This window comes from Dipodomys spectabilis, unplaced genomic scaffold, assembly GCF_019054845.1.
Source record: "Dipodomys spectabilis isolate Male_0828 unplaced genomic scaffold, ASM1905484v1 ptg000165l, whole genome shotgun sequence".
Lineage (NCBI taxonomy): Eukaryota > Metazoa > Chordata > Mammalia > Rodentia > Heteromyidae > Dipodomys > Dipodomys spectabilis.
In genome coordinates, this window is record NW_024870842.1 from 2,342,206 (window position 1) to 2,355,394 (window position 13,189).

A 13,189-nucleotide genomic window follows, 5' to 3' on the forward strand; every position below is an offset into this window, starting at 1 on the left:
CCCCTAAAGTTCTTTTTTTGGTGCTGGGGATTGAATCCATGGCCTCAGATGTGCTAGGCAAGTGCTTTACCACAAAGAAACACCACATCAACACCTCCCCCCAGCCATAGTGTTAAAGCTTCTTAATTCATGAATCAGTATATACAGCACTGGAAGATTAGCTTCTCTCTTTTTTTTTTTTAGTAGTACTAGGAATTAACTCAGGGTCAATCACTTTTGTGTTGGCTCTTATGTTTATCAATTATTTGCTTACTCAATTATTGATACTGGGGTTTGGTCATTATCCTATAGCTCCACTCTAGGCTTTTTGGTAGTTAATTGGAGATGAGAGTCTCATGGACTTTCCTGTGGGCTGACTTTGAATCGAGATCCTCAGATCTCAGCCTCCTGAGTAGCTGGGATTACAGTTGTAAGCTGCCAGCACCTGGCATTTTAAAAAATTATCTTTAAATAGCTTTATAAAGGTATGAATTAAACTTGTTAATTTATGTGTACAATGCTTTAATGCCTAAGCTGGCCTGTGCTGTGATCCTTCTACTTGTGCTTCTTCACATTGGTGGAGGTGAGAGATATGCATACCATGGCCAAGTAGCTGGGATTATAGACTTGACCTACTGTGCCCCATGAAAAGATTATCTTCTCTGGAAATGAACTGTTTTAAAATGCAGTCATGTGTCACTAATGGGGATACAATCTGAGAAATGCATCATTAGGCGATTTTATCTTTGTGTGAACATCAAACAGCGTTATTTCCACAGACTTCGATAGTGTCATATACTATAGACCTAGGCCATGTGGTATAACACTGAAGTATATGCACTCTGTCATCAACTGAAACATCAACTGCATCATTATGGATTGTTGTGAACCAACAGATTCATAAAATGAAACTTGGGAACGGTGATTTTGACACTTCAGAATAAACTTTCCTAGAAATGAGAAAATGAGTGGCTCTCATTTGTTCCTTTTTTTTCTGTATTAACTCTAGGGGTGAACGATCTTTCTATTGTGGCCACATTGGTTACTAATTTTCAAAAGCTGAAGATAGCAATAAAAATGTATTGTGTACCTACTGGTTGTGTGAACAGTTGTTTGCACCATATGCCTATTCATTTCTCTTTAAAAAATAAAAATCTTTTATATCATACTGACTTCTTTTTAAAGGAACTTTTCTTGTTCCATAGGATCTACCTCAGACCCTGGAAATAGAAACAGATCTGAATTATTTTATACCTTAAATGGGTCTTCTGTTGACTCACAACCACAATCCAAATCAAAAAATACATGGTACATTGATGAAGGTAATCTATAATTTTAGTGTTGTTTGTAATTAATTATCTTCTGTTTTCATTAGAGAAAATTTGCTTTTTTAATCATTTCTGTGGTTTGGGGAAACAATGAATAGACAATTTTAATATGGATGAACTAAAACATTGCATATAAAATGCACTAATATTAAGATTAATGAAACGAGTTATATTGTAGCTTGTTCTGATCTCTTAGCCAATCTACGTAAGTTAGGTCTCTACTGTTAGTTTACTCATTAAAGACTTTTCTGATTGGGTCTTTCTTGACCTCTTTTTAAAATAAAATTAAGCAGGTGTTGGTGGCTCATGCCTGTAATCGTAGCTACTCAGGAGGCTGAGATCTGAGGATTGTGGTTCAAAGCCAGCCTGGGCCAGAAAGTCCAAGAGACTCTAATTTCCAGTAAGCCACTCAGAAAACCAGAAGTGGTACTGTGGCTCAAGTGGTAAAATGCTAGCTTTAAGCTGAATTGCTAAGGGATAGCACCCAGGCCCAGAGTTCAAGCCTGATAACCGTCAAAAAAATTTTTAATTAATTTTTTGTCAGCTTACTTTATCTAAACACAGGAGGATTTAATTGTTATGTTTCCACACTTTCACAATATATTTCTATCAAACTCACCCTCCTTTCCCACCTTCTCAAAATAATTTCAACATGGTTCCTTGTATACATAGTTGTAAATCATCTATTTTACTGTATTCATCCTCGCAACATATATTTCAAAATTCTTTGCCCTCCATTATTCTTTTTCTCTCCCCACTTTCTTGTCTCAGGAAGATTCCTAAGTAGTCTTTTAGTTAAATTCATATCCTGTGTGTATCCATATGTAGCTATATAAATATGTATGTGTTTATATGTGCATATGTATATGTCTATAAATATGTAAGTCTTTTAGGTCTCCCTTCCACATATGAATAAAAAGATATTTTGTATTTTGAGCCTGACATCTGACTCAGTTTGATGTTTTCCAATTGTAGCTATTTTCCTTCATATTACATGATTTCAGTTTTTATTATGACTGTGTAACATTCATTAGTATTTCATAATATTTCACATGTTGATCATCTGATGTTGGGCACTTTGTCTGATTCTATGATTTAGTTATTGTGAACAGTGCTGCAATAAACATGTATGCAACTGTCTTTCTGGTATACTTATTTACTCTCCTTTAGATAGTCTGATAGTGGTAAAGCAAGGCCATAGGGAAAGTGTATGGTTAGTCTTTTGAAGAACCTCTGTCCTGATTTACATTCCCACCAAGAGTATATGAAGGTTTCTTTTCCCCCCATATCCTTGACAGTACTTGTAATTTTCTTTATGGCTGCCATTTTAATTAGGGTGACATGGAATATGAGTGTGGTTTTGATTTGCATTTCTTCTATGGCTAAGGATGTTAAACATTTCTTCATGTATCTGTTAGCAATTTGTACTTCCTCTGGTGAGAACTGTCTTAACTAATTGATCTTTTGTTCAGGGTGAGAGATGAAGATGCCATTTCAGTTCTGTTTTGTTGGTTCAGTTTTGATGGGTCAACTGTATATAAAAATGTATTCATTTCTTCTAGATTTTCTAGCTTATTTTGGTATGAGCTTTCAAAGTATACCCTCATGATCCTTTGGATTGTTTGGGTATTTTTTGTGATTTTTCCCTTGTTTATCTCTAATATTATTGATTTGAATCTTTTCTTCCTTTTGTCAAATTATGGGCCTATCAGTCTTATTTTTTCAAAGAATTGACTTTTTGTTTCATTGATTCTTTGTCTGTTTTTTTTAGTTTATATTTCAATTAATTTCTGTCCTAATATTTTACTATTTCTTTCCATCTATTAGTTTTAAGTTTGGTTTGTTCCTGTTTTTATAGACGTTTGAGTTGCATTACAAAGCTGTTTATTGGAATGCTTGCTTTTTTTTATGTAGACATTAATGGCTATGAATTCTCTTCTTATTTTCTTATTAACACTTCCTTTGCTATATCCCAGAGGTTTTAGTAAGATTTATTTTCATTTGTTTTCAGGAACTTTTAAGTTTCTCTATTTCTTCATTGAATCACATGTCACTCAGAAGTGTATTGTTTAAATTTCCATGTGTTTGAGTATTTTCTGTAGTAGTTTTTGCTGTTGAGCTCAAATTTTAAGTCCATTATGGTCTAATTTCCTGTGCTTGCATTATTCCTTTCATTAATCTGCAGTGACATTCTTTGTCTCTTCTGACTGATTTCAGCTTATAGTCTCTTTCATCAGATATATTTAGCTACTCCTCCAGCTCTCAGGATCCATTTGCAATGTCTTTTTTCTCTCCCCCCCCTCACTCCTCCCACCCCTCCCCTGCCCCTTTAAGCTTATTTGTCAGTGAGATGTGCTTCTTATAGGCAGATAGTGGTTGGACCTTATTTTTTTAATCCTAGTTACCACTCTGTTTTTTTGTTTTGAGAATTAAACAGTTAACATTCAGTAGTAATATTGGAAGGAATGTTGTGTTTCTTGTCATTTTTGTTGTGCCATAGTTTTCTTTCCTCTTTCTGCTTTGAAAGTCTGCTCCTCTAGTAAGATTTATGCTTTCTTCTATTTTTTTTTTGTTTTTGATTATCTTCTTCTGTGGTAGGATTCTCCTAAGTGATTTTGTAGTGCTCATTCAGTTGTCATTAATTCCTTTAGCTTTTGTTTGTCATGGAGGGGATTTTATTTCTTCATCAATTTTGGTGGATAGCTTCACTGGGTAAAGTAGGCTAGGTTGGCAATTATCTTTCAGGACTTAAATTATGTCTTTGCATGCCCTCCTTTCTGCTATCTTTCTATGGGCTTTTCGTTGTAAGTAGCTTGTCTCCCCTTTTGTGCAGCTTTCAGTAATTTTCATTCTATGTATCTGGTGTTTTTACTGTAGTGTATCTGGAGGGTGTTCTCTCATCTTGATTATTTGTAGTTCTGTAAATCCCCCTCACATGTCGGTGTGCTATTTGTTGACATTGGGGAAGTTCTCTGCCATTATTTCATTGGATAGGTTTTTTTTTTAATGCCTTCAGCTTTTATTTCTTGTCTTTCCTACAATTTGTAGGTTTGACCTTTTGAGTCTGCCCCCTTAGTATCTTCTATGTGTTCCTTCAGTGTCTTTGACTTGATCTCCAACCTTCTAATACCCAGTTTTCAACTTCGTCTATTCTATTAGGCTTTCCCTTGACTTTTCTTATTTGGAAAACTAAGTTCATTTTCAAGATTTTTTTTTTTTCAAAGGTTTCATCACTATTGAATCTTCTTATATCCTGCATTGCCTTCTTTAATTCATTCAGCTTTTTGTTTGTATTCTCTTGTTGTTTGCTTTCTCTTGTTAATTGTTCAATTTATTTTGCTATTTGTTTGAATCTTCTTTGAATTCATCCAGTTTTTTAAACATCTATTCTTTTATATTGTTAACCAATCTTATATTGTTTTATTGCACTCTTATTTAGACTTTTTTTCTTTTTACTCACACTTAAGTGAGAGTTTTTTTAGGGAAATGTTGTCTTGTTTGTTCATGAATTTTATGACCTTTCACTGGGATTTATGCATTTTAGGCCTGGATTTGTGGAGTTTTGAATCTCTTGTACACTTTCAGCTGGTGGTTTCTTATGGATATATTGAGATAGGGTGATGGATCAGTGATGGCATATAGATTGGGAAGGTGGGTTTTGGTTGACAATTGATTTAAGTCCTGGAGACACTATATTTGGGACTCTTCTCCATTTAAGGGAGGAAATTTGGTTTCACAGACTACTGTAGTTGGTAAACCTTAGCTTTGTATCTGTGGTTAAGTTGAATGAACCAACCAACCACCCCTAGTGTTCTAATCTTTTTAGATGGATATAGGATCCAAGATTGTATCTTTGTGCTCAAAGATCTTCCTTAACCAAGGTAATATTAAAAAGGAGATAAAGGGGTTAGTCCTGTTGGACTAATATCTGGTATTTGCTTATATAATGTGGGAAAAGGTAAGAACTAAGCTTTGTGGGAGCTCTTAATTGGAAGGTAGAATGAGGTAAGTAGAAAAGAATTTCATTAATGTGTTGGCTTAGGGAGTGGGAGAGGAAAAATGAGGTGAGTTGAGTATTTATATATGTACATACAAATTAAAAATCCTCAACAGCACTTTCCCAAGAAAGAGAAAATAGAGGAAAAAAAGGGAGAAAGAAAATGAAAAAATGGACAGGCAGACAAACCAGAAAATAAAAAACAAAAAGTAAAGCACAAAATGATGTCTGTTTAATCTAGTGCTAAGAGTGAGTTAAGGATTATAGACAAGTTGGATTGGGGAAAAGTATGAATAAGAGAAGAGTTCCACTTGTAGACATAAGATGGGCATAAATAGAGAGGGGCTGTGGGCATGGAATGAACCTTGATTTAAAAGAATACCAAAAAACAGATCATGGGATTCAGAATCAAAATACAAGATTAGATGGGATAGGGTAAGGGTCTGTGCTAGAAGTTAAATGGTAAATTGCCTTCCTCTGATTTACAGAAGATACAGGCCATTCAATTAAATATCACACTCAAAACAATTGAACCAAAATAGAAAGACAGGCTTACATATAACAATTTATGATTATTCTTGGTTTCTGGGGCACTACAGCTCTTTCAAGGATGGGACTGAAAGCCACTGCTGGAAGTGTGTCAGTGAGAATTGGAGTCATTGGTCTTCTGGTATATTGTTCATCAGCTTTTACAACCCGTGGTTTTCTGACTGCAGTGTGGTTTCCTATAGCACATATATATGGTTCTGTTTTCTCTATGCCTCTAGTCCTATTTTTATCCTGTAAGTACAGGCAGTCTTCCTTTCCTAAGAATTCCTCCTTGCCACAGAGCTGGAGGCTTTTTTAAGTGATGTTCCCCAAAGAAGTCCCGTTTCTAGTAACTTTTTTAGATAGGATTTGGCAGTTCTGGAGCAGAGTTAACAATTCTAGAGAGTATGTGGTGGACCTTATGGAAACTCTCAGGTCTGCTGGCCTCTAATGTTCTCAGAGCCTGTCCAGAGTGTCCATAGTTCAGCTCACTCTTCCCTTCCCTTTCCTGGAAAATTTACTAGTGCTTTTCCTTATGATTATTTTTTTTCTAAGTAAAGGAACCTAGTAAAACTATGTTCATGAACTATGTAATGATTCTTTCTTCAAGTCTGTCATTACTTTATGTTTTTTATTAATACAAATTCTATAGTGTACTAGACTATTCCTAACTTAACTTAGTTCCCCTAGAATCTGGTCTAAGGTATAATAACATGAAATAATATTTGTCCTAAAAAGACTTCCATGGACCATGTGAGGTAATGGAATCTATATGGAGTTGGTCTTTATCCTTAAACCAAGAAATAAAAGTAATTTGGTTGTCAAAGAATGGAGTTTCTTTAGTTGATTTTACTTATACATTTTAAAGCCTTTTATCTGCTGGTGGCTCATGCCTGTAATTCTAGCTCCTCAGGAGGCTGAGATCTAAGGATTATGGTTCAAGCCAGCCTGGTGGAAAGACCTTGAGAGTCTTTTTCTTTGTCGGTCATGGGGCTTGAACACTAGGCCTGGTTGCTGTCCCTCAGCTCTTCAGCTCAAGGCTAGAACTCTACCACTTGAGCCACAGCGCCACTTCCAGTTTTCTGAGTGGTTTATTGGAGATAAGAGTCTCATGGACTTTTCTTGCCTAGGCTGGCTTTGAACCGTGATCTTTTTTTTTTTTTTTTTTGGTCAGTCATGGGCTTGAACTCTGGGCCTGGGCGCTGTCCCTCAACTCTTCAGCTCAAGGAGAGCACTGTACCACTTGAACTATAACGCCACTTCCGATTTTCTGGTGGTTTATTGGAGTCTCACCGTCTTTCCTGCTCGGGCTGGCTTTGAACCGCGATCCTCAGATCTCAGCCTCCTGAGTAGCTAGGAGTACAGGCGTGAGCCACTGGCACCAGCTGTCCATGAGACTCTTATCTCTAGTTAGTACCAAAAAGCTAGAAGTGGAGCTGTGCCTCCAATGGCAGAGAGCTAGCCTTGAGCAAAAAGAAGCTCAGGGATAGCATCCAGGCCCTGAGTTCAAGCTCTAAGAACAGTGCCAGTGCGTGTGCACACACACACCCTTTTCCTACAATATTTCATCCATTTGGATTAAAAAAAATTTACAAGCTTTTTTTTTAACATTAGTGGTTGTACTGAGTGCTGCAGATTCATCCATGGAAAAGGGGAACAAAATTACTGTTTCTGTAAAAGTTACATTCTAGTTTTATAATTTCCATGATAATAACAGATAAGATAGTCATAACACATTGTGAAGGAATTGACAAGGTATCTCAGATAAGTGGGAAGCTGACTACCAGGTGGTTTGGACAAGATTCTGAAGAAAGTGTATTTGATAAGAATGAACTTGCTAATAAATAAAGAACTTTAAGAGCATTCTTAGTAGAGGAAATAGGGCAGTTGCTATGTTGAACAAATGGATTAGAGAAACAGGAAGTGTGTCTATAACCAAAGGAAGGAAAAGTTAGAGATATAGGATAGATAGGAGCTAGATCATCCAGGATCTCCTAGATCTTGCTTAGAAGTTGAATATATCTAGGAATACCAGAAAAACAATCGGAAGGTTCCCTAAGTTTTAGGGATGAGAAACATGATCACTTGTTACTGTATCATAAATAGTTGAAGAGGGGCAACAAGGGAGGCAAGGAAGTCTGGGGAGAGACTGGGGCACAGCGGAATCATTATAATGGCCTAGACTAAAGTGATGATGGTAGAAGTAGAATAGATAAACTTCAGATAGATGGATTCAGGTGTCAGGCTTAGGGGTTTGAGAGCTTGGGAAAGAAGAGTCTGATTAAAACCACTTGGATTATACCAGGAACTGGTGGCTCATACCTCTAATCCTAGCTACCCAGGAGGCTGAGATCTAAGGGTCATGCTTTGAAGCCAGGCCAGGCTCTTTTTTTTTTTTAATTTAATTTAATTTTATTTGTGAACATACTGTACAGAGGGGTTACAATTACATGGGCAGGATAATGCGTACATTTCTTACCAAGCATTGCAGCCTCCTCCTTTGGTTTACCCTTCACATCCCTTCCCAGCCTCCCCCCTCCCCCCTAATCCCAGTCCTTCTCCTTTCCCCCCTTCTCCCCCCCCCCCCCCACTGACGTTGTAAAGCTCGTTTTGGACATGACAACTTGTACTTCTCATTGTTGCAACATCCATGAGACTCTTATCTCCAGTTAACCACAAAAAAGCTAGAAAGTGGATCTGTGGCTCAAGTGGTAGAGTGCTAACTTTGAGCAAAAAAAAACAAGCTCAGGGATCATGCCCAGGCCCTTAGTTCAAGTCCCTGGCCCAGCAAGTGTGTGTGCACACACACATGCACATGCACATACACACACACACACACACACACACACACACACACACACACACACACACACACACACACACCTCAGAAAACCTTAAAACAAAGCAACAAAAAAAAACAGAACCAAGATGTTTTGTATAATATTTTATTACTAAAGAATTTTAGCTGGTTCAGGTATAAAGAACAATAATAAGTAGAAATTATACTGAATGTCCAAGTACTTATTTTCCTCTTTATGAAAAAGGATCATTTCTCTTGATTCCCTCTTGATTCCATCTTTCTCTTGATTCCCTCCACTGAGCTACCAGCATCTTTAATTTCATGTTTTATCAATCTGTTCCTTTTTTATTGTAGTAGTACCAGTTGTGTTCGTATATTGAAGTGATATACTGTTAGTTCTGCATGTTTTTTAAGTATATATGCAAGAAATCAGATTATATGTTTTGCTGTAATTTTCTTTTCTTTCTTTTTTTTTTGTCCGTCGTGGGGCTTGAACTCTGGGCTTGGGCGCTGCCCCTCAGCTCTTCAGCTCAAGGCGAATACTCTACCTCTTAAGCCACAGCACCACTTCTGGTTTTCTAGTGGTTTTATTAGAGATAAGAGTGTCACGGATTTTCTGCCCCGGCTGGCTTTGAACCTCTATCCTCAGATCTCAGCCTCCTGAGTAGCTGTAGTGTTCTTAACTATGTTTTCATAAGATTAAGTTGTAGTATGTGGTTGTAACTTACTTATTTTCATTGCTGTGGCACAAACGTAACATATCCACTTTACCATTGGTGGACATATGGATGGTTTTTATTATCTTGTGATTATAAACAGTTTTGGTATTAGTATTCTGACACAGGTCAAGAGTATATAACTAGGAGTGGTGGTATTGGGATATGGGATTTGCACATCTAATGATACGAAAATGTTCCTTAAAGTAGTGATGCTCCATTTAGACTGCTATAACAGACCCATGGGCAGGAAAGTTTATAAATAAGAACTACTTTTCTCATAGTTGTAGAAGCAGGGAAGTACAAGTTCAAGGCATTTACAGATTGATTGCCCGAAGACTCATGTCTTGATTCACAAGCAACTGTGTTTTTGCAGAAGGGCAAGGGAGTTCTGATGCCTGTTTGTATGAGTACTGATGTCATTTACATCCTTATGATCTAATCACCCTCACAGTCCTGCCCTAATACAATCACATTGCAGATTAGGTTTCAACATAGGCATTTGTATGTTTCAACATAGAAACATACAAACTGTAGCATACTGAGTATCAATGTTCCATAACATTGTTTTGGTGGGGGCTGAGGTCTGAACTCAAGGCCTAGTGCTTGCATGGCTTCCTTACTTAGCTGGGCACTTTTCTTCCTAGCCTGGCTTCAGACTATGATCTTCCAAATCCCAGCCTCCTGAATAGCTAGGGTTACAGATGTGAGCTACCAATGCTTCTGTAAGATGTATAACTTTCTAGATGAGATCTCAGTTTAGTGCTTTTGGCTATTATTGATATATTAGAGCAAGAATCTATTCATTGATTTGTTAATTATTTAAGAGTCTATGAATTACTTTGTCTTTTGCTAATTTTTTTTTTGTTTTGTTAGAACAACTCAGCAAAATAAAATTCCAGTTTATTGTTGGACAACATTGTTTCACACATACATCAAACAGGCCAAAAAATAAATAAATAAACAGCAACTTCATAGACAAAAAAAAAAGGAAAAAAGAAACCTTTTTATCTTTGGCCTTTTTCTTTTGCTTCTTTTGTTATTTTTCTCTTTTTACTGATTTATAGACTTTTCCCAAGTTCTAATCTTTTGTCATATATGTGTGTGTTTCTATGTCTGTATATGTATACACACACACACACACACACACACATACCTGTAGTACAAATATATTCTTTCTTGTGGTTCAGAATTTCACTCTTGTTATAGTATCTTTTAATGTACAAGAATGTTTTAATTGTAATATGATTGTATTTATCATTTTTCCTTTATGATTTATATACTTATATATAAGAAATTTATCTTTATCCAAAGTCATAGAGAATGTTTTTCTATACTGACTTCTAAACATTTAGTTTTGCCTGTCACATTTGTTGAATATAGCACCTTGAGCTGATGAATAGGATTTCAGTTTAATTTTTTAGAAGATATGGGTATGTGATTATCTCAGCACTATTTATTAAGAAGTTCATCTTTCCATATGTAGTAGCTGCCTGTTAGCGTTATTAGTCATCTTAAGGAAACAGCTTTTGACTATGATTGCCTCCACTGAATGTTTTTTTCTTCAGTGATTTTTCTGTCTTTGTTAATTTGGGGCTTAAGCTTCTTTATTGTATGTTTGTTTTCTCCTTCACTAATCTTTGTTCTTTTATTTATTCTTGCCTACTTTGAGAAACTTATTTGATTTCTTCTAACATTTTAAGTTGTATTTTGAATTCATTCTAAAATAGTTTATAAAGTTTCTTTGAAAATACTCCTTTATCTGTGTTCTACAAGTTTTTTTGTTTTCTCTTTCCTTTTTAATTAATTTTTAAAACTTATACTATCATCTCTTCTTTTTGTCCATTACTTATTTGCAATTAATTTCTCACTTTTTGCCATCTTTTTATATTGATTTCTGGCTTATTTATATTATAGGCAAATAGTACAATCTACTTGATGATCAATCAGTAACAGATTTTTTAGCTTGAGCAGTTGGGTGATATTTACTGCAATGGTGGGGAAGAGAAGCAAGAGCACTGTTTCAGAGATATCATTTGTCATGTTTACAAGGATCCTCATAGCTCAGGTGGACAGTTGGACTAGATCTCAATTTTTAGAGATGTTAGGCACATTTAACATTTTTGAATGACCTTCTCTAATGAGGAATAATTTTTATACAGTTGCAGAGGATCCTGCAAAGTCACTTACAGAGCTATCTCCAGATTTCGGACGTTCTTCACCACCACTGCAGCCACCTTCCATGAACTCCTCCTTATCTAGTGAGAACAGATTTCACTCTTTACCCTTCAGTCTGACGAAGATGCCCAACACCAATGGCAGTATTGGTCACAACCCACTTTCTCTGTCAGTTCAGTCTGTGATGGGAGAGCTGAGCAGCATGCCTGTCCAGGAGAGCCCACCTGTGCCCAGCTCTTCTGGTAACTCACATGGCCTCGAGGTGGGCTCGCTGGCTGAAGTGAGAGAGAACCCTCCTTTTTATGGTGTGATCCGTTGGATTGGTCAGCCACCAGGACTCAATGACGTGCTAGCTGGACTGGAACTGGTAATTTAACTTGACCTAACAATTGCAATTCTTTTTAATACGGGGTTTTGAATAGATCTTTACCTATTATAAACCTTTGGGGAAACCATTATATTTGTCAAAAAAGCCATTAGAAGAGAAAAATTTTATTACTTCCCTCATTACTCCTCAAGCTTCTGATTCAATTAATCTAAAGATTGGTTGATCTATGTTCAAGGAATAAAAATAATTTATGTTAAAGAGAATGTATGAAGGAAAGCAAATCTGTTAACAGTTAATCTCTTTGTTTCTCAGCCAGCTGACCAGAGAATGTCTAGTATATGCTCCAAAAGGAAATAACATTGAGGACTTCTTTCTGGACTAAGGAATTAATTTCTTTTTTTTACCAATATTTTAATTTTAATTTTTTATGGGCCATATGGGATGTTCAGCAGGACCCAGGCCAAGTAAGATCCCTTCTCCATGCTTTCAGCATTGCCAACACAGACAGAAGAGTGAGCATGGCCAATTACATAATGACTTTTTAAATTAGCGTTGTACAAGGTGGGGAGGTGATTAGTTGTGAATTCCACACATGAATACAAGGTAGTCTAGTCAGACTTATGGAATTAATTGTTTTAATTCAATAGCTTAGGGCTGAAGCACTAAGGAATCAACTTTTTCTTGATGTAGTTGCCATACGGGTATTGAAAGGGAATCTAGTGAAAGGGTCAGCTTTGAGACACCTCAGACCTTTTAAGTGCTCTCCCTGTAAGGTATGGGGTAATGCAAGTGGAAGCCTTTCTTTTACAGGAGGATGAAAGTGCAGGCTGTACAGATGGAACCTTCAGGGGCACTCGATATTTCACCTGTGCCCTGAAAAAGGCGCTGTTCGTGAAACTGAAGAGCTGCAGGCCTGACTCTAGGTTTGCGTCCCTGCAGCCTGTTTCCAATCAGATTGAACGCTGTAACTCTTTAGGTATTTGGATGCTTTCCATTTATTTCCAAGCTGGAATGACTTCATTCTGTTTTGTATTAAGTGATGGTGACAGTGTTTAAATGGTTTTCTTTCCAGTGCTCTTCAAGCTTCTAAGTTGGTATAGTTGCTTGGTTTATTATCTAGGTAATTGTGTGATAGGAGGAGCATTTTTTAAGTGTTAGTCAAGGAAAGTAGGACCTGAAAAATAGTGGGATTTATTGTTGGTTACACACATTTAGTTTTGAGCAACACTGGAGGTAGAAATTGAAATGTGGCCATCTTTCTGGCATGACATACCCTTAGTGAGTGGTTTAAGTATACCAGTCAGCATGTCTTATCAGAAATCGTGCCCATCTGAT

At 36.6% G+C, this 13,189-nt stretch overlaps 1 protein-coding gene across 9 annotated transcripts in view; it reads left to right on the forward strand.

The window, feature by feature from the left end:
* Window positions 1–13,189, forward strand: part of Cyld (CYLD lysine 63 deubiquitinase) — a 57,755-nt gene that overhangs the window by 31,712 nt on the left and 12,854 nt on the right. For 6 of the 9 annotated variants that reach the window (XM_042693417.1, XM_042693419.1, XM_042693425.1 and 3 more), the window contains 3 exons: window positions 1,185–1,301; window positions 11,511–11,893; window positions 12,665–12,830. In XM_042693417.1, the coding sequence (XP_042549351.1) occupies window positions 1,185–1,301; window positions 11,511–11,893; window positions 12,665–12,830 (666 nt within the window). The remainder of the gene's footprint in view (window positions 1–1,184; window positions 1,302–11,510; window positions 11,894–12,664; window positions 12,831–13,189) is intronic. The other 3 variants (XM_042693421.1, XM_042693422.1, XM_042693423.1) reach the window with 3 other exon arrangements.